This window comes from Motacilla alba, chromosome 29, assembly GCF_015832195.1.
Source record: "Motacilla alba alba isolate MOTALB_02 chromosome 29, Motacilla_alba_V1.0_pri, whole genome shotgun sequence".
Taxonomy (NCBI): domain Eukaryota; kingdom Metazoa; phylum Chordata; class Aves; order Passeriformes; family Motacillidae; genus Motacilla; species Motacilla alba.
In genome coordinates this window covers 325175-352917 of record NC_052044.1, presented here as the reverse complement: position 1 = coordinate 352917, position 27743 = coordinate 325175, and the positions used below count along the sequence as shown (strand labels likewise).

The 27743-nt window shown below is 59.2% G+C and overlaps 2 protein-coding genes across 4 annotated transcripts in view; one reads left to right on the top strand and one right to left on the bottom strand.

Moving 5' to 3' along the window:
- Positions 1-58: 58 nt before the first annotated feature.
- Positions 59-26140, top strand: LOC119712684 (RNA 5'-monophosphate methyltransferase-like). 2 transcript variants are annotated; one of them, XR_005259856.1, is made up of 4 exons: positions 59-269; positions 2813-4421; positions 6434-6540; positions 26005-26140. XR_005259856.1 is itself a non-coding variant. In XM_038164213.1 (2 exons), exons 1-2 carry the CDS (start codon positions 78-80, stop codon positions 3407-3409), a joined length of 789 nt encoding a protein of 262 aa, XP_038020141.1. In that variant the 5' UTR covers positions 59-77; the 3' UTR covers positions 3410-4478. The 2 variants fall into 2 exon arrangements, 1 of the variants encoding a protein (XP_038020141.1); XM_038164213.1 differs by lacking the exons at positions 6434-6540; positions 26005-26140 and having other exon boundaries at positions 2813-4478.
- Positions 25265-27743, bottom strand: part of LOC119712683 (keratin, type II cytoskeletal 80-like) — a 16458-nt gene continuing 13979 nt past the window's right edge. Inside the window, exons 6-9 of one of the 2 annotated variants that reach the window (XM_038164211.1) lie at positions 27361-27486; positions 26055-26275; positions 25581-25636; positions 25265-25505 (exon numbers count right to left, since the gene is read on the bottom strand). In XM_038164211.1, the coding sequence (XP_038020139.1) occupies positions 25336-25505; positions 25581-25636; positions 26055-26275; positions 27361-27486 (573 nt within the window). In that variant the 3' untranslated portion in view covers positions 25265-25335. The remainder of the gene's footprint in view (positions 25506-25580; positions 25637-26054; positions 26276-27360; positions 27487-27743) is intronic. The other variant, XM_038164212.1, reaches the window with a different exon arrangement.

The window sequence follows — 27743 nt, the reverse complement described above, 5'->3', positions numbered from 1 at the left end:
CCAGTTGCTGTTCATTTCTGCCCCGGAACGTTTCTTCCCAGTTGCGGTTCCCGCCCGGCGCAGGGAGCAGCTCCAAGATGTCGGCGCCCATCAGCCGGGGCAGCCGCGGCGCCGAGCCCGGCGCGGCTCCCTACGGAAACTTCCCGAATTATTCCCGCTTCCACCCGCCCGAGGCGCGCATCAGCCTCCTGCCCCGAGGGCTCCTGCGCAGCCTCTTCCCCGCGGCCACCCGCCCGCTCCTCGGGCTCGATGTGGGCTGCAACTCCGGGGTGAGGGGGCCGCACGCAGGCGGGCTGGGGAGGCACCAGTTTGGGGTGTTGGGGGCACTGGGGCAGACTGGGAAGCCCTGGCGTGGGGTCCCGGGGGACGCCGGTACAGACGGGTGTGGGGTACTGGGGAATACTGTGAGGCACTGGCGGGGACACTGGGGACGCTGGGCAGACTGGCAGTGCCCTGGTACTGGGGACACTGGGGACGCTGGGCAGACTGGCAGTGCCCTGGTACTGGGGACACTGGGACACGCTGGGGAGGCACTGGGGGGCACCGGGGGACAATCCAGCCCATGGAAAAGGCTGGGGATGGGCGCTGCTCTGGGGTGCTGCAGACTGGGAACGCTGGTGGGGAGCGAGGGAGGAGGGCAGTGGGACAGACTGGGAATGCCAGGGAAAGGCAGGGGGCTGCGGGGGATGGAGGAACCGAGGGAGGCAGATGGGAACGGCAGGGGGACACTGCTGGGGAGCGCTGGGAGAGATGGGGAGCACCGGGGCAGGCAGTGCCCAGCGTGTGCGAGGGAGGGCTGGGAACAGTGGGACAGTCACCTCCGTGGGATGCTGGGAGGAGTGAGGCAGACTGGGAAGAAACATTTTCCTGAGTCTGTTAATTCCCTCTGGGAATGGGGACTCCTCCCCTGCCCTGGACAGCCCTTTCCATGAGGAATTTTCCCTAAAATCAAACCTAAACCTCCCCTGAGCTCTGCTTCCTCTCAGTCTGTTCCTGGGAGCAGATCCCGACCCCTTCTGCTCCACCTCCTGTCCAGGTTGGGGAGCGAGGAGGTCCCCTGTGAGACCCCCAGCTCCCCCAGGGATTTCCAGCTCTGACTGGTGCCCCAGCCCTTTCCCAGCTCCATTCCCAGCTCCACACACATTCCAGCCTGCCCTGGATCCAGGTGTGGCCTCACCTGGCCCAGCAAAGGGGAATTATTGATCCCACCCTGCCGGGACAGTGCTGCTGTTGCTGGGGTTTGGAATTCCCCTGAGGCGCTACCAAAGGGACAATTCCAGATGCCATTCCAGGTGAACTAGTGGAGCAGGTCAGTGAGAGGCACCTGTCACCACCAGAGGACATTCCCAGCCTGTGCTGTGCCCGTGGCTCCAGGAGCTCCATGGGATCTCCTTTAATTGAGGATTAATTCACTTCCCACCAGTGTGCGCTGTGGAAGGAGATTCCAGGCTGGGGACCTGGACATTCCAGGGGCTTGGAGCCACCTGCTCTTGTGGAAGGTGTCCCTTGGCAGGGGTGGAGGGGGACGAGCTGGGTTCCTCCAGCCCGGAGCATTCCGTGATTCCCTGGTTTTTGGGGCCGGCCCTCGCTGTGGGGGTGTCAGCGCAGGGGGGTCCCTGTAATAATAACTGTGATAAGTTACTGTCCTAGTTTAGGGCAAATTTGGGAGAAAACCTGCAAAAGGAGGCCCCTCCAGAAAGCAAACCCACACAGCCCCTCCCTCCAACTGGTTCGGGAAGGATTCCTCGGAGAGAAGTGGAAAGAACCTGTTTATTTAACAGGCACAGCACCCCCCAGCACACAGAATGAACAATACCAGATGATAACATTCCTTCACCACTCTGAAAAGGATGACAAGTTCAGAAAGTCTCTCTTGGGGGGTGGTTGCTCTGTTGTCAGTCCCTCCGGCGCTGGGGATGGCTGCTGCAAGCCACGAGGTGCAAGCTCTCGGTGTTTCCAGGTCCCAGTCCAGAGCAGGTTCGAGTAGTTCCAAAAAGGGAAAGGAAAAAAAAAAGGGAAAAAGAAAAAAAAAGGAAAAAGGAAAAAAAAGGAAAAAGGAAAAAAAACAGTCCAGGGGAAAAAAATTGGACTGCTTAGCTAAACTAGCTAATGAGCAGAAGCAAAAGCAAAAGCAAGAGCGAAGCAGGAGCAAGCAGAAGCCAGAGCAAGAGCAAAGCAAAAAGCCCAGCAAAAAGCAAAAGCCGCACTATGTACTCCCTGTCTCTGTGTCCCGCCAGCCGTGGGGGAGCGGGCAGATAACAAAACCCAAAACAAAACATTCACTCTTCAGAGCCAGTCTTGAAGGCACAGAACAGAATATCCAGCACAAACAGAACACACAAATGGGGATACAAGCATCATAACGTCACCCTAGGACAGTTACACAGACCCCATGCATTCGCAGAAGGTTGAGCCATTCCTTTATTAAGAAACCCATTGCTTTTTTATTCCCTGGTTTGCTACGGGTGGACCTAATTGGCCCTCTAATTAAAACACCATCAGCACTGGTTAATGAAGAAACCACTCTTTGATAAACAGATCTCCCCAGCATTCCACACGTTCGCAGCACCAGGTGCAGCAAGTGAAGATGGGAATGGTTTCTCGTTCTTCCCTCTGAGCTTCTCCCAGGCTTTCCCAGAACCACGCCTGGGAAAGCTGTGCCTCTCTCTGTGGCCAGAGAGCTGCTGCCACGTGGGGGATCCACTCCACGTGCTCAGGGCTCCCAGGACACGTCTTGGTCAGGTTTTCCTCTGGGCACCCACGAGAGGAAGCTGTGGGGAGGTCTCCCTGAATTCCTGTTTTCCTCCTGCAGGAGCTCAGCGTGGCTCTGTACCAGCACCTGCTGGGGCTCCAGGACAGCAGTTCCAGCCCGGAGCCGCCGGGGGCCGGGAAGGAGCTGAAGCTGCTGTGCTGCGACATCGATCCCGAGCTGATCCGGAGGGCCCAGCAGAGCAGCCCCTTCCCTGCTTCCATCTCCTTCGCCAGCCTGGACATCATGGACTCGGGGGCCAGGGAGCCCTTCCTGAGCTCCTACCTGGAGCGCTTCGGCCGCTCCTCCTTCGACATCGGCTTCTGCATGTCCGTGACCATGTGGATCCACCTGAACCACGGCGACGGGGGCCTGCTGGAGTTCCTGGCCCTGCTGGCCTCGCTGTGCACCTTCCTGCTGGTGGAGCCCCAGCCCTGGAGGTGCTACCGGGCGGCCGCGCGCCGGCTCCGCAGGCTGGGCCGCGGCGACTTCGAGCACTTCCGCTCGCTGCGGATCAACGGGGACATGGCCGAGAGCGTCACGCGCATCCTGACCCAGCAGTGTGCCATGGAGCTCGTCTGCTCCTTCGGGAGCACCTCCTGGGACAGGAGCCTGCTGCTCTTCAAATCCACTGCTGCCCGGCCTGAGGGCTCCGGCTGAGCGGCGGCCTCGCACAGCCGCGGGTTCACGGGCAAGGAGGCAGAGCTGGGAGTTCCTAAATCCCCGTTGGGACCAGGCCCTGGCTTCCCGTGAGAATCCAGGACAAGGAATGTCTGTGACTGATTTTTTCAACCAGTTTTGTGGGGTGGGAGGTTGTTCAAGCAGGTGCTCCTGGAATCCAGGCTCCTACGTGTGCTTTCCGTGTGTGTCAAGAATATTCCCTGGAATACCAGTCCCTCAGAGGCCTGCCCTGGATCCAGGTGTGGCCTCACCTGGCCCAGCAAAGGTGAATTATTGATCCCACCTGAATCCCACCCTGCCGGGACAGTGCTGCCGTTCCTGAATACCAGGGAACATGTCCTAGGGAATGTAGAATGTCCTGACTGGAATGGCCTCACAAGGATCCTTGAGTCCAGCTCCTGGCCCAGCACACGACATCCCAAAAAAATCCCACTAATCCCAAAATCCTGATGCCCAAGTTGTCCGGACATTGCCAGACCTCCAGAATCGTGGAATATCCAGAGCTGGAAGGGACCTGTGAGGATCTTGGAGTCATGGAAGATCCAGAGCTGGAAGGGACCCGCCTGAATCATCAACTCCAACTCCTGGCCCCACACAGGACATCCCAAAATCCCACCCAGTGCCTGAGAGTGTTGTCCAAGCACTCCCTGACCTCCAGAATTATGGAAGAATCAGAGTTGAAAGGGACCCACAAGGATGGCAGAGTCATGGAGTACCCTGAGTTGGAAGGGACCAACTCCAACTCCTGGCCCAGGACAACCCCAAAATCCCACTGATCCCAAAATCCCAGCACCCTGAGCTCTGGCTTCTTGGGGCTGTCGCCATTCCCTGGACAGTTGTTCCAGTGCCCAACACCCTCTGGATGAGGAATCTTTTCCCAAAATGCACCCAAAACTCCCCAGGACTGGGGTGAGGCACCTGCAGGACCATCCCCTCCCTGGACCCAGCAGCCCTGGCTCAGCTCTCCCAGGACAGGGGTTCATCCCTAACGGTGAGTGCTTTTGGGAATGATGTCCTTGGAATAAAAACCACTGAATTTTATCCTAAATTCTGTGTTGGGGTTTTTAATCCTGCTTTTCTTCCCATCCCTTGCAGCAGCTGGGGGGTGTCGGGGAGCTGAGCTGGTAATTCTGTTGTGCTTCCACTTTTCCTTGCTGCAGTGGGAGTGAAGGAAGCCCAGGGCTGTCTCGAGCCTTGCTCCAGGTGAGCTCCATTCCAGAGGGAAGGAGGTGTCACCTCCAGGAGGTGGTGCTCGTGTGTCGCTGCTCCTGCCCAGCTGAGCAGGGACAGGGGAACACCTGGATGAATTTGTCCTTACTGGGAATTCCTTGTTTCCTCCTGCAGGGAGAGTGTAGGGGGAAAGCAAATGTGTGGATCTGTCAGGGGAAGGGAAGGGAAGCCTTGGAGCCCCTTCTGGTGCCTCAAGGGGCTCCAGGGGAGCTGGAAAGGGACTGGGGACAAGAGATGGAGGGACAGGAGACGGGGAATGGCTTCCCACTGCCAGAGGACAGGGATAGATGGGATAGGGGGAAGGAATTCCTCCCTGGGAGGGTGGGGAGGGGCTGGAATTGATTTCCCAGAGCAGCTGGGGCTGCTCCTGGATCCCTGGCAGTGCCCAGGCCCAGGCTGGATGGGGCTTTGAGCAGCCTGGGACAGTGGAAGGTGTCCCTGGGGATGGAATGGATTTTCAGGTCTTCCCACCCAAACCCTTCCATGACCCCGGGTGTTTCAGGATGCTGAGCAGGGTTGCAGGAAAACTTTGAGGCCCTTCCCATAAATGCAACTTCCCCAGGGATCCTGCAGCTCCTCCAGCACACGAATCCCTTTGGGAACGGAGCAGCTCGGTGACATTGCAGGAGCTCTGGGGAAGCTCAGGGCTGTCTCTCAGCGTGCTTTGCTCCCTTTGCTCCTGCTCAGCTGCTCTTTCCCAGCCGTGCTGCTGGGGGCACTGGAGGATCATGCATCCCACGCCCTTCCCCCCTGGAATGTTTCGCTTCCCTTGTGTCAATATTTGGTGCTGTTTTCTTTCACCTTTGAAACGTTTCTGAACTAAGCCCAGCCCCGTCCCTGCTCCCGGTTAAAGGGGGAAAGAATTTCTGCCTTTCTTTTTCCTTTGGGGATTTTCATGCTTCCCAGTGAAAAATTCTCGGAAGAGTTGCTAGGAAGGTGCCTCCCAAATTGTTGTTCCTGCACCTGGCTGGAAGGATCTTTTCCTTCAGAGAGACCCTGGTTCATGTTCCTTATTTACTGGGAATCCCACCAGGAGAATCCTCCTGGGCTGCTCTTTGAGGGAGGAGTGTGGGTTGGAGTTGATAGTTCCTATTTTATTTTTATGGAGTCGATAATTCCTATTTTTCCAGCTTTTCCGTGCTGTCCATGCCCGCTGTGTCTGTAACTGCACAGTGGTTCCTTATCTCTCATTCCTGGACTTTGGAATTGCTGATAAGGTTCAGGAGTGGCCCAGCTCCAGAATTCCCTCTGCTTGGCTTTGGCACAGCCAAATCCTTTGGGTTCTGCCACAAATGCAGCTCGGAGTGGTCAGAACAAGTCCCCGTGCTCAGCCTGGAGAAAAGGAGGCTTAGGGGGGACCCTCTCCCTCTCCTGAATTCCCTGACAGAGCCCTGGTGGAGCCGGGGGGGATTTGGGATCTGCTACCGGGGGGCAAGGGGAAAACGGCCTCAAGTTGTACCAGGGGAAGTTTGGGTTGGATATTGAGAAAATTCCTTCCTGGAAAGGGTTGTAAAGCACTGGAAGGGGCTGCCCAGGGCAGTGGGAAGTTCCCATCCCTGGGAATGTCCAAGAAAAGTGGCTGTGGCACCTGGGGACATGGTCAGGGATGACCAAGGCGGTGCTGTGTTGATGGTTGGACTCAATCATCTCTGAGGGCTTTTCCAACCTGAACAATTCCATGGTTCTGTGATCCCGGGATCCTGCAGAGCTCGGCATGGAGTCAGTCAGTCCTTCAGCAAAGAGGAGGAAAGATCACTTCCATTTTCCTTTCAGCTCCGTGCTCCTGCTGCCCAGGAAGGTGTTGGGACTGGAGAGGTGGGAACAGCTCTGGGATACAGCGATGGCAGAGCCTGGAGGAGATCCCGTGGATCCCAGCTGCAGTAAGGATCTGGAGAATTCTGTTTTTAACACTCTGCGTTTCCCATATCTCTAAAAGGTGTTCCCAGTTTTCCTGAGGGTGGGGCAGAGGGAAATTCCAGCTGGGGGTTAGACACACATCTGCTCCTTGGGCAGCAGCAGAGCTCTCTGGTGGTTCCTCGTGGAGGACGAATGGTCATGGGGAGAGGGAGGTCCTGGACTCAGGGAAGGGTTTGCCTGGGAAGAGACTCTAATATTCCCATCCCACCCCTGCCATGGCAGGGACACCTCCCACTGTCCCAGGCTGCTCCAAGCCCCGTCCAGCCTGGCCCTGGACACTTCCAGGGACCCAGGGGCAGCCCCAGCTGCTCTGGACAACCTGACTCAGTTTCCTTGAGGGACCCCTGGGCTTGGTCACCCTGGTAGGATTCAGGATAGCTGGAGCAGGGCAGGAGAGGGATGTCCCTGATCCCAGGATGGGCCTGCCAGTGGTGGCTGCTGCTGCTGAGGGAGCAGGAGCTTCCCTGGGAGTGCAGAGCTCCCCTGGAGCATCTGGCTGTGCCTCGGGAAGCTCCCGAGCTCCGAGCTTGGGATTGTTCCCGAGCTTTGGGATTGTTCCTGAGCTTTGGGATTGTTCCTGAGCTCTGAGCTTTGGGATTGTTCCCGAGCTCTGAGCTTTGGGATTGTTCTCGAGCTTTGGGATTGTTCCCGAGCTCTGAGCTTTGGGATTGTTCCCGAGCTTTGGGATTGTTCCTGAGCTCTGAGCTTTGGGATTGTTCCTGAGCTTTGGGATTTTTCCTGAGCTCTGAGCTTTGGGATTGTTCCTGGCCTCCAGCCCGCTTTGCCTCCATTTTTCCATCCCCAGAATGGGTTTGATTCCCTGACGGGGAATCTTGGCTGTGTGATTGCACCGTGCTTTTGGGATGAAGAACCTGAGGAGCTGAGCTGGAGCCTGGGCTCAGAGCTGTGCCCTGTTCCCAATAATCCCTGCAGGGATTAATTAGTCCCCTGCCGAGCACTGGGACCCATCAAGGCTTCCCCCTGCTGTGGGGAGGTCACTGTCCCCTTCCTTGCATGGAAGAACCGAGGCAGGGGAGCTGAAGCATCAAAATTCAGATGTTCCAAAATTCAGCTTCCACTTTCCAGGTGGTTCTGCAGGTGATTCCAGGCCTTGGAGGAAGCAGAATTGGGTTGGAGTTGATGAGATCCTTTTTTTATTTTTGTTTTGGATTTCTCTTTACTGTCACTCCTGTGACACTCAGCGTTGCTTCCTCTAAGGGACACGTTGCTGTCTCCCAGATTCCCGTGCTGAGTGAGCACAAAGGACACGTTCCCAGGGAAAAATGGAGTGTGGAACCCTGGGCCCAGGCAGGAACTGGGGAGTGGCCAGAAGAAACAACCTGAGAGCACCAAATGTCCTGGGGCTGCTCCCCTCCACATCCAGAACTTCCTGACGCAGCTGGAGAGGGAGTCCCCACCCCTGGAGGGATTTCACAGCTGTATGGATGTGGCACTCGGGGACATGGCCAGGGGTGGCCTTGGCTGTGCTGGGGCGTGGTTGGACTCCATAATCTCAGAGGGCTTTTCCAACCCAAGCCTTTCCACGATTCTGTGGTCGTTGTGCCATGGCTGCTTTTCCTGAGCAGAAGGAATTCTTCAGACTCCCCAGCTCAGCTGTGATTCCCTCCCGTTCCCCCAGCCCTGGCCCTGGAAGGGATGAGTCCCCCCAGCAGCCCCTTTCCCAGAGCTCATCCAGGTCTTCCCCAATTTACCACATTTAGAAGTTTCTGCAACTTCCCCCTTCCTGGAATTGGGTTGGACTTTAGCAAATGGGATTGCATTTCCTCAAAGGGCATCTCCGAAGCAGAGCTGGATCGTATCCATAAAAGGCTTTCTCAGAGTTTGTTCAGCTGTGTTTGGCTTTGATGCTGAGGGATGGACAGCCACCCTAGGAATTCCTGGCTGGGGAAATGGAGGATGATTCTGTCAGTGTCAAATCATGGCTGCCCCATCCCAGGCAGTGTTCAAGGCCAAGTTGGACAAGGCTTGGAGCACCTTGGGATTGTGGAAGGTGTCCCTGGGGACATTAAAGCCCACCGTGGAACTGGATGGACTTTAATGTCCCTTCCCACCCAGGCCATCCCATGATTTGGAACTGGGGACATGGCAAAAATGACTTGATTCCATTTCCAGTTTAATCCAAGCAGACCAGGAGTGGAGGGACCCACCTCAGGAGCTGGGAGTTGGCAGCAGCTTCCTGGGCCCGGGAACTTGTCCCTGCAGGTCCCAGGGCAGAGGTTTGGACTTCCTTGGCTCAGCTCAGGGCAGGTTCCTTCTTGCTCCTCCTGTCACTTTGGAATTAGGGGAGAGAAGGGAGAGGTGGCAGCCTGTGGACATCTGGGAATCTGATTCTGGAGAGCTGGGAAAAGAGCAGTCCCAACCCAAACACACTCTGGGAGTTTGGCTTTTCCCTCCCAGTGTCACCAGTTCTGGGGCAAAGGTTGGACTGGGGAGCAGAGCCCTGGTGGGAAAACCAACCAAAAATCCGAGGGTGAGGCTGGGGTCACTCTGGACATTTGTCCAGAGCAGCTGTGGCTGTCCCATCCCTGGAAGTGTCCAAGGCCAGGATGGATGGGGCTGGAAGCAGCCTGGGATAGTGGGAGGTGTCCCTGCCCGTGGCAGGGGGTGGGATGGGATGGATTTTAAGGTCCCTTCCCACCCAAACCATTCCAGGATTCCCTGGCGTGCTGCGGGCAGGTCCTGCTCCGTTGGGTTACCAACAGGGAGAGTTTGGCCTTTCCCTTCCTCGGGCTGTCAGTGCTGGAAATGGAAGTGCCCTGGTCATGAATCCTTGGGTTTAAATTCCAGCTGGGAAGGGTTCCTTGCAGTCCCCAAGGCTTTATCCTCACTGGTCCTGGTGGAGAAGCTGGCTCATTGTGGACGCTTCTCATGGAGCTCCTTCATCCCTGTCTGGGATTTCGTTTCAACACCTCAGGTTTCCCATTTTATTCACTTTTGGAACAAACTGAGGCAGGTTTGTTTTCCCCCCTGGCACAGAAGTGCCTTGGATCATTGTGGACATAGTCTTTGCCACCATTTCTTAGCTCAGGTTCCTTGGAACGAGTTAATTTGGAGCATCCTCGTTCTCCTGGAGCTGGGCCCACTGGAAGGGGCTGGAGTTGTGATGCAGGGTGGGGATCTGCTTTCAGGGAATATAAAACGCTCTCAGACCTTATCTCTTCTGACCCAACAATCCCAGTTCAGTCAGGATCATAAAAGGCATCTTATCAGCCCCCTGGAATTTCATCCTGGTGTTTAACAAAGCTGCTCCGTCCTTGGATCCTCCCTGCAGCCACAGAGCCAGTTTTATTGGGAGTGAGAAAGTTCCGGGGCCAGAGCTGCCTGTGCTCGTGTGGGGACACTGCTGTGGAGCAGGGAAGCCCAGGAGGGATCTGATCCACGTCTCCATGGCAGGACACACTCTGGATAATTGATCAAACCCCCGTCATGTGGTGGGTCAGGGATCAGAGCCGCTCCTGTGAGGTGGCATCCCTGTGGGATGGGCTGCACCGGGATCCCAGAATAACCCATTCTGCTGGATTGTTGGGTTGTACCTCGTGGGAAGGACAGGGAGCTGATGCTGAGGGGGGTCTCTCTGTGTCACTTGGTGTCCCTGCTCTGCCCCAGGGCCAGTCCCAGCCTCTGGAAGTTGCTGAGGTGCAGCTTTGTTCCCGCAGGAATCTGGGAGCAGTCGTGCTGGAACAGGCCCTGCTGCCAGGCTGACACATCAAAGCAGCTCCTGGGATCCTCCATGGATCAAACAGAGGCAGCAGGGAGGGAACAGGGAGGCTCCCAAACCTGCCCGCCCTGGGATGGCTCAGCTCTGTCTCCACATCTCCATTAACTCTGGGAACATCCCTGCTCCAGGCACTCCCAGCTTGGATTCAAAGGCTGGAGCCCCTCTGGACCCAAGCTGGGAGAGCTGGGGGTATTCACCTGGAGAGGAGAAGGATTCAGGGAGACCTTGGAGCCCCTTCCAGGGCCTGAAGGGGCTCCAGGAGAACTGGAGAGGGTCCTGGGACAATAGCCTGGAGTGCCAGGACAAGGGGGAATTCCTGGCTGGGAGGGTGGGCAGGCCCTGGGATGGATTTCCCAGAGCAGCTGGGGCTGTCCCTGGATCCCTGGCAGTGCCCAGGGCCAGGCTGGACAGGGCTTGGAGGAACCTGGGAGAGTGGGAGGTGTCCCTGCCATGGCAGGGATGGCACTTGATGGGCTTTAAGGTCCCTTCCCACCCAAACCATTCCAGGGATCTGTATGAGATGGTGCTGGGAAAAGCTCAGTGAAGGGACTGCTGTGAGGGAAGAAATCCTTGCTGGCATTTTGGGCAGAATTCCTGTTCCCTGGGTGAGAAAAACAGGCAGGAGAGTGAAGGTTTTATGGGGAAAACTCCTCTAATCCAGCCAGTCTTGGTGTTCCCTCAGAGTAGGTGACCCAGGCTGAGCCAGGAATCATGGAATTGTTCAGGTTGGAAAAGCCCTCAGAGATGATTATCAAGTCCAACATCACCCCTGACCTTGCCACATCCACACATTTCTTCCTTGGGCACTTTCTGGGATGGGGACTCTGCCCCTGCCCTGGGGCAGCCTTTTTGGGCTGGACAACCCTTCTATGAAAGATTTTCCCCAAATCTCTAATAAATGTATGCAAATACGGAATATCTCCTCCAAAGGCCCTGGGAGCTGCTCTGGCTCCGTGTCCACCTGGAGAAGATCCATCCCCTCGGGCAGGAACATCCTCTGTGGGTGTCTCCAAGGGTGGCCAGTGCATGGACACAAGGGAATTTGGAAGTTGGGAAGGCTCCTCTGGAATGTGTGGTGGCTTCTCTCGAGGCCTCGTGGATCTCCTGGGAATCTGAGGGAGTCACCCCTGTGTTGTCTGGCTGGACATTCCCAGCCTGACCAGTGCCAGCTCCCGGGGGATAACCGGGGCAGATCCCAAAGGATTTCCTGTCCCCCAGCCCCTGAAGCAGGACCTGCAGCACATTCCTCAGGTGGGGCTTTACCTCCACACCGGCCCCATCGCTGACCCAGGTGGGGCTCGGTCCTTTCCTCAGAATTCCCACAGGATGGGCCCCTGAGAGCCGCCTTTGGTTTGCCCCAATCCCACTGTGGATCCCAACCGTGGACAGCCTTGTCCTTGGATCCAGCAACCACGGGGACCTGGGAAGGCCCCGTTTCCACTCAGCCTCATCCCACCTGCTTTGGCTTCCTCCAGGACAGCTTGTTCCGTGCTCAGGGCACGTGGGAAAGGTGTCCAGGTTTTCATGGAAAAGCCAGGAGAGAGCAGAGGGGAGCACAGGAACGTGCAGGGAAGGTCTGAGTGGAAAAGGTGCTGTCTGGAGCCTCAGTGAGAGGGAACAGGGATCCCATTGGATTTGTGAGCCTGGGAGCTGCTTGGGAGAGGAGGGAGGGAAGAAAGGAGGGTGACTGGATGAGAATTGGGAATCAAATTAGACATTCCTGGAGTATCTCCTGAGCTTTGAGTGTGGGTGAGGTTTGGGAATCAGGTATTTCTGCAGTATCTTCTGGGCCTTGTGTTCATGAGCTCCATTCTCCTGAAGATTGAGGTTGGATGTGGGAATCTCACCCGAGCTTGGCTAAGCCTGGCTGAGAATGGAATAGAGCCAGGAATTCTTGGGGTTCCTGCTGGCCGTGCCCTCCTGGGCTCCTTCTCCTGAGGGTTGTGCTATGGCTGCTGGGGCTGGGATCTCACCTGGCCTGGGGGATCCCTGTTCCCAAAGGAGCCTGCCCTGGGCTGCTGGAGAAGGGAAGGCCAGGCCTGGGCTGGGTCCGTGTTTCCCAGGAGACTCCAACGTGTCCCAAACAGGGCCCTGTGCCTGGGGGGGAGGCAGAGCTGCTCCCTGTTCTCTCCTGCTCCGCGTTTCTGGCGGGTGCTGTCACCAGCACATTCCCGGTGCCCCGTGCCAGCCCGGCAGGTCCCGGCGGGTCCCTCCGTGGGGATGTGGCTGCGTTTTTCCAGGCCCAGCTCCAGCTGCTTTGTGGGAAGTGCTGACTCGGGCGTTGTGCAGAGCTGACTCACACAGGACAGGCTCAGCCAGGAAAGGCTTTGTAAGGAGTTGTAGGGTCTGGGCTCCATGGTGGAGCTGGGCTGGTTCCCCTTCAGGCTCCAAAGGAAGAGTTGTGAGGATTTTTAAGGATTTGGAGAGTTGGAAGGTGAAGGAATGTTTTAGTGAGAGTGAAAATGCCCGCAAAGCCTCTGATCCGGTGGGGGGTGTGGACACAGGAGCAGAGGATGGGACAGGGCACCTGGAGGTTCCAGAGGGCCCTGGAAGCTTCCAGGTCCCTCCCAATCCAACTCCTTCTGGCATTCCATGATTCTCCCCCGTTCCCTGGGAAATATCCCGAGGATGGCCCCGGTTGGTTGATGCAGAACTTGGTTCCTTGGGACTCTGATTTTGGGTGCAGGGTGGGCCTGAATCCGCTGCTCCCTGAGGGAACACCTTGTGCAGGAGCATCCCAAGGGTCTGCAAGGCTTTGGGGAGCCCGGAGGAGCCATGGGATCTCTTGGAGGGAGGTCCTGGAGCGTGGCTCATCCCAGCCCCTCTCTGTGATGTCCCATCACAGAAATGATGGGACATCACAGGTTTGGGTGGTGACAGAGCAGGGAAAGGTCCCACTTTCCCCATGACAGGAGGATGCTTTCCCTGGGCATCTGAGCCGTGGTTCCAGGATGGAAGACCAGGTGGGCTGTGGGGATTGGAGGTGGCTGGGTCAGAGAGAAGGGGTGGGAGGCTGTGGAACCACAGAATCCCCAAGGTTGGAAGAGACCCTCGGGATCATCCCGTCCAACCCCAGCAGCACCACCAAGGGGACCTTGGGAAGGCTGGAACAGGAGCTGGGCACCTTCACAGGCTCCAGGAGCCCCCCCCCTTCCCTGGCCTTGGCATTTCTGTGCCGGGATGGCCGGGAAGGCTCCGCTCCTGCCAATGTGCTGATGTGGGAGCTTTGCACCGCCGAGATTTGCCTCCTGTGCAAAACCCAGCGAAAGTGGGTTGGAGCTGGAGCCGCGGCGTTCCCAGCCCAGGGCAGGGACGCGGGAGGATCAGAGGGATCGCAGCTCGGGAGGGTCCAGGGACGCGCCCACAGCGGCTCCCGAAGCTGCCCCGGGGCCGGGCGGAGCCTCCCGAGCGCCTTTCCCAGCCAGGTGCAGCAGCAGCTGAGGAAAAACGAGGATCCTTACTGAAAACAGGGATGTGCACCTGGATTTTCAGGGATGCTCCCACACGGGTGGGATTCAGAGGTGCTCCCCCAGCTGTGCTTTACAGGTTTAGCCCCAGACGTTCCATTCCCACCCGCAGGGATCCGTGTGTGTGATCCTGGGCCTGATATCCCTGGGTTCCCCCCTGCTCTGGGCAGTGTTTGCTCTCTGAGTCTGTTTTCTCTCAAATTCCAGTCTCTTGACACTCGGAGCCGAGCACGTCGGGCAGCAGGGAGAGGTGAGAGGAGGGAGCTGGGTGGGATCTGGACGTGATCCAGGACTCCCTGTCAAAACATCCCCACCCCATTCCTGGCATGGTTGGGATGGTTGGTAAAAACCTCCCAGTTCAGAGTAAAACACGCAGGAATTGGCACAAAGGGACTGTTAAAGGGGCCCAGCTCCCACAAAATCCACAGGGATTCGTCCCATTTGTGCTGGAGCTGGAATTCTGGGTTTAAGCTGGCAGGGAAGGCAACTCCATCAATGCCTCCTTCAGGTACACCTGGATTAGTCCCAGAATCCCAGGATGGTTTGGGTGAGAAGGGACCTTAAAGCCCATCCCATTGCTGACACCTTCCACAGCCCAAGGTGTTCCAAGCCCCGACCAGCCTGGCCTGGGGATGGGGCAGCAGGATTTTGGGGGACTGGGAAGCACCGTGAGGATGTCTGAGGCGATCCTGCCTTTTCCATGTGCAGCTGCAGCACCGGGATGGCCGAGCACAGGGAGCAGCTGGGGGTGTCTTTGCCTGAGTGGAGAATCTGGGGCTCTCTCCTGGCTGGAACAGCTCAGCCTCTTTGAGAAGGGGAAGTGGGAATGCTGCCCCTTCCCAGGATAAAGCAAGGAACAGGGTGAGCAGTCCAAAGGCAATTCCCAGTTGTGGACTGGGATTTTACGCAGAGCAGGGGCTGGAGCCACTCGAGGCTGTTTTATAAAGCCAAATACAAGGCCCTGAGTTGCTCCTTCCTCCGCCCAAGGTGGGCTGAGGAGCTTTCAGCAAGGTGGGAATTCCTGTTCCTGGGGGACACTCGGGCAGTTCATGTTGGAATTCAGTCCCACCAACTCCTGGATCCCCTGCCCTGGTCCAGGTGGGATCCCCTGCCCTGGCCAGGTGGATCCCCTGCCCTGGTCCAGGTGGGATCCCCTGCCCTGGTCCAGGTGGGATCCCCTGCCCTGGCCAGGTGGGATTCCTTGCCCTGGCCAGGTGGGATTCCTTGCCCTGGTCCAGGTGGGATCCCCTGCCCTGGTCCAGGTGGGATTCCTTACCCTGGTCCAGGTGGGATCCCCTGCCCTGGTCCAGGTGGGATCTCCTGCCCTGGTCCAGGTGGGATTCCTTACCCTGGTCCAGGTGGGGTCTCCTGCCCTGCCCAGGTGGGATCCCCTGCCCTGGTCCAGGTGGGATTCCTTACCCTGGTCCAGGTGGGATCCCCTGCTTTGGTCCTGGTGGGATCCCCTGCCCTGGTCCAGGTGGGATCCCCTGCCCTGGCCAGGTGGGATCTCCTGCCCTGGTCCAGGTGGGATCCCCTGCCCTGGCCAGGTGGGATCTCCTGCCCTGGCCAGGTGGGATTCCTTGCCCTGGCCAGGTGGGATCCCCTGCCCTGGTCCAGGTGGGATTCCTTGCCCTGGTCCAGGTGGGATTCCTTACCCTGGTCCAGGTAGGATCCCCTGCCCTGGTCCAGGTGGGATCTCCTGCCCTGCCCAGGTGGGATCTCCTGCCCTGGTCCAGGTGGGATCCCCACGCTCCTGCCCCAGCTTTCCCTGCCTTGTGTAAGTGCAGAGCTGCTGCCAGCGCCGGGCGTGGGCCGATCCCAAATCCCAGCTCAGGTCACAGCGTGTCCCGTGGGTGTGGGCCATGGCAGGAGCTGCCGTGGGGAACTGCCAGGAGCAGGGATGGAGGGAATCCAGCCCTTCATCCAGAGGCTCCACTGGTGCTCCCCAAAAGCAAGCTGGGGGAGCTCGGACGGGGCTGATCCTGTGGGAGCTCTGAAGAGGGGAAAGGTCTCGTGCTCCTGAACTTCAGATTCCCCATGGCAAATGCAAGGCTAGATGAACTCTGGAGTTTTTTGAGTGTCTTGTGATCCAGATATTTGGATTTATCCCCCTGGTTTAATCTGGGTTTGGGGGTCCCGGTTTTTGAGGGTTTTCCATTGTTGGTTTGGACCGGGAGAGCAGCTGGGATTCCATGAGGTCCTCACTTCAGAACTGGGACTTGAACTGGTGTCACCACTGGGAATGCTGGGGGATGAACTGGTGCAGATCCATCATTCTGCTGAATTAGCCAGGGAATGCTGAGGGAATACTGGATTTACCCATTGTGGAGGGCAGGGGGGTGTAAATCCAGAGTGGATCCACAGCTGAGGCACTGAACTGGGGCTGTTTTACTCCTGTCCTTGCAATTCCAAACCCCCAAAGCTCCAAGTCTTATGTCAGTGGTGGGGTCCTCATCCCTACTTCCCTTCTCCTGCCCAGAGGAAGTGACAGGCCCCTTTGGCCCCATGATGGGGCTCTGGAAGCATTGGAAATGAAGCTCCAGGTGTTTTATATTCCCTTTTTCAAGGGCAGATTGCCTCTCTGTGGGCAGGGGGCCGCTCTTGGATTTCTCCAGCCTGAGGAAGGAGATTTTGGGACCCCTGGAGCTGATTCTGAGCCAGATAAAGATGGGTGTTGGGAAGTGCTTGGAGCAGCTTTGCTGCAGCTGAAAACATCCCATGAACTCTGATGGTCCAAGGTGGGCACAAGGGGCAGAGGGGCTGCCTGGCCCCCCAGGATCCCTCCCGGGGCTGCCCGGCCCTCGTCCCACCATTCCCAGCCCTGTTTGCTTCCTGCGTCAGGGCCTGAGTCACCCTGGGATTCCTCAGCTCTGAAGTGGTTCCTCCTCTCCCTCGCCCTCCCCTGCCCAGGTGCTGAGGGTTTTTTTCCGAAGCCCTGAATTTCTGGGTGTGCCCGGAGCCTCGCAAGCGCGGCAGGTCCCGGCAGGAGCGGCTCAGCTCCGCTCCCACTGTGCATTCCTGGCGTGGCTCCAGGGGCTGGGCCAGGAGCAGCCCCCGGGAGCTCCTTTCCCTGCTGAGCTGGGGCTTTTCTGCTCCTGCTGGGTCCCTCCGTGGACACAGGCACAGCACGGCATCCCCCAGAGCCCTGTGGCTGCTCCAGACCCCTCCAGGGACACAGGGCACTGTCCCAGATCCCTGTGGCTGCTCCAGACCCCTCCAGGGACACAGGGCACTGTCCCAGATCCCTGTGGCTGCTCCAGACCCCTCCAGGGACACAGGGCACTGCCCCAGATCCCCCAGATCCCTGTGGCTCCTCCAGACCCCTCCAGGGACACAGGGCACTGCCCCAGATCCCCCAGATCCCTGTGGCTCCTCCAGACCCCTCCATGGACACAGGGCACTGTCCCAGATCCCTGTGGCTCCTCCAGACCTCTCCAGGGACACAGGGCACTGCCCCAGATCCCCCAGATCCCTGTGGCTCCTCCAGACCCCTCCAGGGACACAGGGCACTGCCCCAGATCCCTGTGGCTCCTCCAGACCCCTCCAGGGACACAGGGCACTGCCCCAGATCCCTGTGGCTCCTCCAGACCCCTCCAGGGACACAGGGCACTGTCCCAGATCCCCCAGATCCCTGTGGCTGCTCCAGACCCCTCCAGGGACACAGGGCACTGCCCCAGATCCCTGTGGCTCCTCCAGACCTCTCCAGGGACACAGGGCACTGCCCCAGATCCCCCAGATCCCTCTGTGGATCCCAACTCCCTGAGGTTTGGAGAGTTCCTGGTGAATTTGGGCATCAGAGAGATCCGTGGGGCTGGGAGGGAGCAGGCTGGGAGAAGGGAAGGCTCCGGAGACACCTTGGAGCCTTTTCCAGTGCCCAGAGGGGCTCCAGGAGAGCTGGAAAGGGACTGGGGACAAGGCCTGGAGTGCCAGGACATAGGGAATGGCTTCCCACTGCCAGAGGGAGGGATAGATGGGATATTGGGAAGGAATTCCTCTCTGTGAGGATGGGCAGGCCCCGGAATGGATTTCCCAGAGGATGCCCCATCCCTGGCAGTGCCCAGGGCCAGGCTGGACAGGGCTTGGAGCAGCCTGGGACAGTGGAAGGTGTCCCTGCCATGGCAGGGGTTTGGAATGGGATGAGCTTTGAGATCCCTCAGCCCAGACCATTCCCTGACTCCAGGATGTCCAGGCCCAAGCTGTGTCCCAGGGGAACTCATGCTGTGACTGGGGCTCCTTCCACCTCCTCCAACCCCACGGTCTCCAGCTGATCCTGGAGAGGAAGCTCTGGGATGGTGTTCAGTGCCTGAAGGGAGCGGGGAGGATGAGCTGAGCCCGACTCCAAACCCCAGGAACCACCTCTGCTTGCTGCTGTCCACAAACCATGGAATTGCTCCGGTTGGAAAAGCCCTCAGAGAGCATCAGGTCCAACCATCAACCCAGCGCCACCCTGGCCACCCCCCGACCATGTCCCCAGGTGCCACAGCCACACATTTCTGGACACTTCCAGGGGCGTGGATTCTGCCCCTGCCCTGGGCAGCCCCTTCCAGTGCTTTACGACCCTTTCAGTGAGGAATTTTTCCTAAATCCAATGAATATCTTCCCTGATGCACACTTGTTCCCTGGCAGCAGATGCCGACCCCCGCCCTCCTGTTGGGGAGCTGTGAGAGGGAGAAGTTCCCCCCGGGCCTCCTTTTCCCCAGCTGAGCCCAGGGAGCAGGTTTGGATAAGGGGGAAGGGAAGGCCCTGGAGCAGGAGCTCGGCCAGTGCCAACGCTGCCCGAGTGCCAAGGGGGAGCTGGAAATGGTTCCTGGAGGGGCCCGAGGCCAGGCTGCTGCCCCCGCTGCGGGGGTCTGTGCAGGTGTAAACCGGGCAAAGCCCAAATTCCCTCTGTGCCCCATAGGGCTGGAGCTTCCCCGGCTGGAATTGGGGCAGGAATTGGGGCAGGAATTGGGGCAGGGCGGGCCCGCGGCAGCTGCTGCGCTGCGAGTCCCCGGCCCGGCGGTGGCACACGGGGCACTCCCAGCCCCGGGGCCGGGCTGGCACCGCTCCCGCGGGGCTGCGGGCACGGCCCGGCCCCGGCAGCACGGCGAGGCACCTCTGCTTCCTCCCGGACTCCGGGGCTGGCAGGGACAGGCACAGGGACAGCGACAGGGACAGCGCCCCGCTGTGCCGGCACCCCGCGGTCCCTCCCGTGTCCCCCCGACCTGGTGGCACCTCAGGGGCGCCTTTCGCTGGTCCAGGGGCAACCCTAGGGCTGGGATCCAGGTGAGGTCCCCGCATCCCGGAACACCGGGGGTTGGAGGGGACCTGTGGAGGTCACCCGGGCCAGTCCCCCTGCCCAGACAGGGCCACCAGACCCCGGAGCCCCAGGGCTGGCAGCGGCCGGGGCTGGCACATCCCGGGGCTGGCACATCCCGGGACTGCCGCGATCCCAGTCCCGGAGCCCCCGGATCCTGCCGAGATCAGGGACAGCGGGGCTGGGGACACCGGGGAGGGGAGCCCCGGTCCCGGCCGGGCGCAGGGGGTGAATCCGAATCCCAGGTGGGTTTAGGAGGATGAATCCTAATTCCAGCCGGGCACAGAGAGGGTGAATCGACATCCCAGCCGGGTTCAGAGAGGGTGAATCCCGGTCCCAGCCGGGCTCAGGGGGTGAATCCCAATCCCAGGCAGGTTTAGGGGGATGAATCCCAATCCTAGGCAGGTTTAGGGGGATGAATCCCCATCCCAGGCGGGTTTAGGAGGACGAATCCCAATCCCAGCCGGCACAGAGAGGGTGAATCGCAATCCCAGCTGGGTTCAGGGGGTGAATCCCCATCCCAGACGGGTTTAGGGGGATGAATCCCCATCCCAGGCGGGTTTAGGAGGACGAATCCCAACCCTAGCCAGGCACAGGGGGTGAATCGCAATCCCAGGTGGGTTTAGGAGGATGAATCCCAATCCCAGCCGGGCACAGAGAGGGTGAATCGCAATCCTAGCCAGGCACAGGGGGTGAATCGCGATCCCAGCCGGGCTCAGGGGGTGAATCCCAATCCCAGGCAGGTTTAGGGGGGTGAATCCCCATCCCAGGCGGGTTTAGGAGGACGAATCCCAATCCTAGCCGGGCTCAGGGGGTGAATCCCAGCACCGGGGCGGCCGCAGGACACAGGGAGAACCGTTCCACCGCCCGTGGGGAGAATGGCTGGCAATGGGGCAGGGAAAGGTGCCGGCTTTAAAACATCGCCGGTGTGGCCACCTTGGGGCCTCCGGGGCCATCGTTCCCAGGGCGGAATTCCCACCGGACACGGCTCCCGTTCCGTGCCAGCTGGGGAGGGGCTGCAGCCGCGGCCCCCCCGCCCCGTGCGGGGCGAGCTCGGCTCACCTGGGCGGGGCCGGGCTCAGGTGTTCCCAATTCCTGCCCGGATTGGGCCGGGAGAGCCCAACCTGGCCTTATACGGGCACGGAGCAGCGCCAGCCGCTCCCCGGGATGGGCCGATGGGGCCGGGCTCGCTCCTTCCCTCCTCCCCTCCCCGGACACAATGCAGGGGTTTGTTTGCTGCCAGCCCGGGGGTTTGGGGCTCCCGGAGGGGTTTGGGGCACCCAGGGTGGGGCTGGTGATCCCCTCGAGTCTGGGGAGAGGGACAGGGACAAATTCCTGCTGAGCCCTTCCCTGCTCTGTCCTGGAGCATTTAATTAGGAAAATAAAATTATCCCCCCCCACCTACCCCCTCAAATTCCATCCTCCCCGAGGTTGCAGCTGAAAAGAGCCAGGAAACTGAGGCACGGTTTGGGCCAGGATGGTGCAGGAAAGGGAAATCCTGCCCCTGTCTTTTCCCCAAAGTGGGGGAGCTCCTTCTCCCAATGGCTGATTTCCTGGGGAGAGCCACTTCCATTCCTGCAAACAGTTGTGCCAGGCCAGGAGGGGGCCTGGAGCATCCATCTTCCTCCTCCTGCTCCACTGGAGTCACGCCAGGCGTTGCCTGGCAGTGGGGGAGCAGCTGTGGGAGAACTGGGATGGGTGGATTGAACTGGCTTTGGAGCTGGAGTGGGAGCCCCGGGCCATCAGTTCCCCGTGCCAGGATATTTCCATCTCCCTTCCCACGCATTCAACCCCATGGCACACGTGGGGGGGATTTTGGCTCCCCTCTGGTGCTGAGCAGGACTCAGCTGGTGCTGGATTTCTCCAGGCTCCGTGCACTGGGAAGGACTGGGACAGGACCTGGCTGCTTCCAGACCGAGGGTGCCTCCCGAAATCCGCTGGGAAACGAAGGAGAGGTGGAAGAAAAACCAGGAGTGCTCCCACCTGCAGCTGTTGCCTGGGGAGCAGAGGGGCTGTGAGCTGAGATTCCAGATGGGAAAAGGGTTTTTCCCCTGATAAAGATGTTTTGGGTGTGTTCCTGGAGGATTTGGCCCTTAGAGGATAAAAAAGTGGAGTCAGAAAGGATCTGGGAATATTTCAGAGAGGGACTGGCAGCACAGCCAGAGGCTGGTGTCACTGAGCCCAGCGAGGGGAATGTGGCAGATCCATGGCTGGTCCAGCTGGGATCAGATGGAGGGATGAGTTCCTCGCCTTGGGAGCTGTTTCATCTTCCCAGAGTGATTCCAGGTGTGGGGGGGCAGTGAGTCTGGGAGCTATGGAACAGCCAGGCTGGATCCCAGGAGTCATTCCCACCTGGTGGATGAGAAACACCCTTTTGGATCACAGAATCACGGGATGGTTCAGGTGGGAAGAGACCTTAAAGCAGTGGGCAGGAACAGGTCCCACCATCCCAGGGTGCTCCAAGCTGGCCAGGGATGGGGCAGCCACAGCTGCTCTGGGCAGCAGGATCCCCTGTAGGATCCCCTGTAGGATCCAGTGTAGATCCCCTTTAGGATCCCCTCTGTTCCTCGCTCCTTGGGAGTCGTTTCCCTTTCTCCGCAGGCCGGGCCCGTGGAAGGAGGCCGGGAACTGTTGGGGATTTTTGGGGAGGCGCTGCGGCGGCCTCACCTGCCCGGCAGAGGGAGCCCGGAGCTCGTTCCTGGCCGCTCCAGGTGCGCGGATCCCGGGATGCGCTCCGGGACTGTGGGACTGAGTCCCTGCTGCTCTGCCCGAAATGCCCGCAGCTCCCGCTTCCAGCAGCCCAGGATTTGCCCCTGCGATGTCTCACGTCCCAGACCTCCAGGACATCTGACGTGTCCAGTCCTGGAGAGGCTCCAGGCAGGGATGGGATCACCCTCGGGAGCGGCTGGAGCTGATACGGCACGGCCTGGAGGAGGCTGGGCCGCGGATTCCTGCGAGGCCTGGCAGATAAGAGGGATAAATATCCCTTGATCCCACAGATGCCCTCAGCAGCTCCCAAATCCCCGTAGGGAATGTGCCCCAGCGCCCCAGGGGTGACTGATTGAAGGGGATGACTGGAATCAGCCATAAAATACCATTATTTAGCCATAAACGGGGGAATGCTGTTAATTATACCATTTATTAATTAATTACCCTCCCTAACCCTGTTTTTCCCAGCAATCCTCAGGTCCTGATCCATTTTTTACATGGATCTGAGAGGGTGAGCAATGCCTCCACCCCACCAGGCACCCTCTAACCATCACATAACCATCCCTTTTTCCATAAAACCTGAGCTTTTCCATCAAATTCCCCCACTACCACCACCCCTGCCCAAATTCGGGATCCTTTCAGCCCTTAGGAATTTTTAGGAAGCAGCCGGGTGGGATTTTGTCACTTTTTGAGCCAAAACCAGAGACGTGACAATCCTGGCACTTTCTGGGGCTGCCCTTCACCACTGCATCCTTCTCTGTTTCCCCCTTTTCCCCATTCTGTCCCCAAATAAAGGTAAATCCAGAGTGTATTATCCTGGATTGACAACACGGGGGGTGCAGCCAGGACCTTTTTGGAAGGGCTGGGATAGGGATTTTTTGGGGGGTCCTGAGCTGATGGTGCTGCCTGGAACCTGCAGCAATTCCCTGGGGAATTTACAGCTGGAATTGGGGCTGGTTGTGACCCTGGGATGAGAACAGCCATGGGAATTTGCCCTGAGGAGGAGGCTGGGTCCCAGTGAGGGAGGGATGGTGGAGGGGGCAGGAGGGGCCTCCAAAGCCATGGATCATCCCGGACAGAGCTCAGCTCCCCTTAATGGAGGGCAGGAATTCTGCTGGATGGAGCCATTCCCTGGTGCCCTTGGGAGCTGGGGCTGGGAGCAGTGGGACAGGGCAATGGTCTGTCCTGGTCTGTCCCAGAACGGGGACAAACTGAGTCCAGGAATGTGGCCAAAATCCCAGACATCAAACCAACCCTTTAATCCTGGGGCCTCAGGGATCTCTCCCAATCCCATGGATGGTGAAGGCTCAGAAACAGCAAAAGATCCCCAAAATCCAAGGTCAGGGAGGAAAAGCAGTGGGAAAGTCTCAGCTGAGCCCCAGCCCTCCCTGAGCTCCCCCAGCTGGGGTGTCCCAGGCTCCCATTCCGGCCTCATCCCAGACAACACCAGCCCTGTTCCTGCCCCTGTCCTGGGCTCAGAGCCCTTCCCAGCTGCTTTGTTCCTGGGAAGGGCTTTTTCCAAGGGCTTTTCCCAAGGGCTCTGCAGGTTCCAGGCTCCAGAGGCAGCCCTGCACTAACCCTGCCCAACTGGGAGCAACTGCAAACTGCTCAGTGCCCCCCTTCCCCATCCTGCCTGGCTGGGAAACTGGATTTAACTCTTTCCTCTGGTCTGGAATGTCCTTCCCATCCTGTCTCACATCCCCTGCCCTGGACAGCCGCTCCCAAATTTGGGTTCTCTGGCACCTTGGGGACCCTGGGCTGCTTTGGATGTCCCAGGGAAGTCCCCCAGGGGAACAGGGAGCACCTGTGACCCAAAAGGGCACCTCTGGAATGAGGGGCTGCAGGAAAATGTGGGTGCCCAGGTGTGCAGGAATCCCCCTTTGGAGAGGGACGGGAGGAGTTTGGGAAGGGGAAGCTGGCCCTGGAAGGGCAAACAGCAAAGCTGCTCCCAAATTTTGGTCCTCCAGCACCCCAGGGAACCTGCTCTGCTTTGGATCTCTCAGGGAGGTCCCTGTGGGGATAAAGGAGCACCAAAAGGACACCTCTGGAACGAGGGGCTGCAGGAAAATGTGGGTGCCCAGGTGTGCAGGAATTTCCCCTTGGAGAGGGGCAGGAGGTTGGGAAGGGGAAGCTGAGCAGTGCTGAGTGTGCTCCCCTCATTCCCAAATTTGGTCCCCAAGGCCTTGGATCCCACCCCGTGTGTGCCCCTCTGGCCCCGGGCCCCTCCAGTCCCTGGGAAGCGCTTCCAGCCTTGCCTGGCTGCCAGGACCCAGCCAGAGGCCCCAGGTGAGTCCTGCTGGGAAGGAGCTGCTGCTCCACGTGCCTGTGGTGGGAAGCTGAGAGAAAACCAAGGACAGGATGGATTCTGAGCGGCAGAACTTTATTGTAACAGCCAAACCCCACGAGCCAGAGCTGCGCTTCCTAAACTACGGGAATGTGGAGGTGGGGACCCAGAATCTGGGAATTCGTGGGGGCCGAGCGGCAGTGGCTGGGGCCAGGAAGGAAAATACTGCAGGATCCTGGGTGAGGTTGGGAAGAGGCCACAGCATCCCCCACCTGTGGCCACCTGGCCCTTGCAGGGCTGGCTCTGGGAGCTCTGGAGCATCGGGATTGGCCCCTGGGGGCAGCCGGGTCAGGTACAAGCTGAGGTCAATAAATACAAAGGCAAGGGAGTTTTCCAGCTTTAGGCTGAAAGAGGGAAGATTTGGATTTGATTTTAGGAAGGAAGTTCTTCCCTGTGAGGGTGGTGAGGCCCTGGAATGGATTTCCCAGAGCAGCTGGGGCTGCCCCTGGATCCCTGGAAGTGCCCAAGGCCAGGCTGGATGGAGCTTGGAGCAACCTGGGAGAGTGGAAAGTGTCTCTGCCCATGGCAGGGGTGGGAATGGGATGAGTTTGAGGTCCCTCCCAACCCAAACTGGGCTGTTCCCAGTGCGGGGAAATAGGAACCAATACCCCAACTTCAGGAGCTGGAACTGCTGTGTGGAGCCTGGAGAGAGGGAGGCATTCTGGGAATCAAGAGTTTTGAGGCATTCTAGCTTTGGGGAAGGAATGAGGGGCCCCCCGAAGGCAGGGAAATGCCCTGAGGTGGCCAAGGGTGCCCCAGGGTGTCACCAGATCTGTCAATCCTGGTGACAAATCCACCCCTGGGGTTGTTTTCCTCCTCCTCCCCCAGCGTGGAATTAGGGTGGTGCTTTCCCTGTCAGGGGTCACGCTCAGAGCAGGGAAAGGCTTTGGCAACACCAGTAGAGGGACCGATGGCAGCTGCTAAAAGTGGGGTAGGGACACTTCCCTCCTGCCGGGCACATCCCAAGGGGTGGCTGCAAATCCCCTGGGAAGGGAGCAGTGGAGAGGAAGGAGAAGGGAATGGGAGAGTCCCTGGAGTCCTGGGGTGGTTCCTGCTGTAACTGGGAACGGAGCTGTGAACTGGGATGGTGGAGAGCCAAGGGACAGCCTGGACAGGACCCTCATCCCTCATCCCTTGCATGCGGGCTGGAGTTCAGGAGGAAGAGCTTCCCAGGTGCTTTGGATCCACGTTCATCCCGTTCTCCTAGGAGCACTCCCCGGGGGCCCCGGAGCTGAGCTTGGGCCGGGTCCCGGTGTCCGGAGTGCCCGGCACGTCCTGGGCTCTCCCCGGGTTCCTGGGGCCGCCTCCGCTCGGCTCCGTGTCCCCCGAGCCCCGGGCAAAGAGCCGTGAGTTCCGCAGGGTGCTGGCAGAAACTGGCAGAAGGGGGGAGGTTAAAACCCTCCCACCCATTCCCCGATTCCCTGGATCAGAGGGATCAGAGCACTTACGAGGCTTGGGCCGGGAGTGGACAGCACTGATGACGGTGGGAATGGGCTGCTCCATGCTGGGAAGGGAAGGACACAGCGTGAGGACATGGCTTAAGCTCTCCCAGAGGGGTGGAACGGGCTGGGATTTGGCCTGGGGGAGTTGGGATAGTGGTAGGACCACTTGGCAAAGCACCTGGAGAAGGTCTGGACCCTCAGCCTCGGGAGTCTGAGGAAGACTTGGGAGCAAGAAAGGGGATTGAACTGCTGGGAACCACCAGGATTTGCTCCTTCTTTGACCAAACCTTCAGTACCCAACTCAGAACTTGGGGCTGGGGCAAACTGGGCTTTGGGAAGAGTCCCTGCCCATGGAAGGTGTCCCTGCCCATGGCAGGAGGTGGGATTGAGTTCCAAAGCACTCCATGATTCCATGTCTCCATCCCCCCAGGTGTCCTGGTGCATCCCTTCCCCACCTGAGGCAGAGGAGTCCTGGCTCACCTGTTCTCCTCCCCTTCCACGAGCTTCCTGTAGGTGAGGATCTCCACGTCCAGGGCCAGTTTGATGTTCATGAGCTCCTGGTACTCGCGGACCAGGTGAGCCATGTGCTCCCGGCTGCGCTGCAGGGCCTCCTCCAGCCCCGCCACCTTGGCCTTGGCATCCCTGAGGGTCCCCTCCCCCTGCTCGCCAGCCTCACGGATGTGCTCCTCCAGGTACAGGCACTGAAGTGTGGGAAAGGGAGCGGAGGGGGCTTGGGAGAGGGAATTACACACCTGTCCAGTTGTTTCCCACCCAGCACACACCTGTCCCATTATCCCAGCACACACCTGTCCCGTTATCCCACCCGGGACACACCTGTCCTGTTATCCCAGCACACACCTGTCCCATTATCCCAGCACACACCTGTCCCATTATCCCAGCACACACCTGTCCCGTTATCCCAGCACACACCTGTCCCGTTATCCCACCCGGGACACACCTGTCCCGTTATCCCAGCACACACCTGTCCCGTTATCCCACCCGGGACACACCTGTCCCGTTATCCCAGCACACACCTGTCCCGTTATCCCACCCGGGACACACCTGTCCTGTTATCCCAGCACACACCTGTCCCATTATCCCAGCACACACCTGTCCCGTTATCCCAGCACACACCTGTCCCGTTATCCCAGCACACACCTGTCCCGTTATCCCACCCGGGACACACCTGTCCCGTTATCCCAGCACACACCTGTCCCATTATCCCAGCACACACCTGTCCCATTATCCCACCCGGGACACACCTGTCCCCTTATCCCACCCAGGACACACCTGTCCCGTTATCCCAGCACACACCTGTCCCGTTATCCCAGCACACACCTGTCCCGTTATCCCAGCACACACCTGTCCCGTTATCCCAGCACACACCTGTCCCGTTATCCCACCCGGGACACACCTGTCCTGTTATCCCACCCGGGACACACCTGTCCTGTTATCCCACCCGGGACACACCTGTCCCGTTATCCCACCCAGGACACACCTGTCCCGTTATCCCAGCACACACCTGTCCCGTTATCCCACCCGGGACACACCTGTCCTGTTATCCCACCCGGGACACACCTGTCCCGTTATCCCACCCGGGACACACCTGTCCCGTTATCCCAGCACACACCTGTCCCGTTATCCCAGCACACACCTGTCCTGTTATCCCACCCGGGACACACCTGTCCCGTTATCCCACCCGGGACACACCTGTCCCGTTATCCCAGGACACACCTGTCCCGTTATCCCAGGACACACCTGTCCCGTTATCCCACCCGGGACACACCTGGCTCTTCTGGGACACGATGCAGGAGCGCAGTTTCTGGATGCGGATGTTCAGATCCGCGATTTCCCGCCGGCTGTCCAGGAGGTGCCCCCCGAAGGAGCCGGGCTGGGAGCTGCTGTCGGTGAGCTGTGGAGAGAGGGACGGGTGCCCTTGGGGAAAGATCTGGGGCTCCTCTCTGGCTGTGGCCGTGCTGGGTTTACCTGCTCCCGGGATTAATCCCGTTCCTGCTCTTTGGAGAGCTGGAAGGATATTTCCATCTCCACTGGGGTTCCTCCAGCGTGGAAAGCCCAGGGTAACAAAACTCCAGAGGTACTGTGCGGAGCTGATCATGGACAGTGCCTTGTCCCTCCCTCCATCCCCAGGGCCAGCCCATCCCTCCCGTC

Coding starts and splice junctions, on each gene's coding strand:
- LOC119712684 (XM_038164213.1), top strand. CDS start 78: ATGTCGGCGCCCATCAGCCGGGGCAGCCGCGGCGCCGAGCCCGGCGCG. Junction 270..2,812: donor ATGTGGGCTGCAACTCCGGG/GTGAGGGGGCCG, acceptor TTCCTCCTGCAG/GAGCTCAGCGTGGCTCTGTA.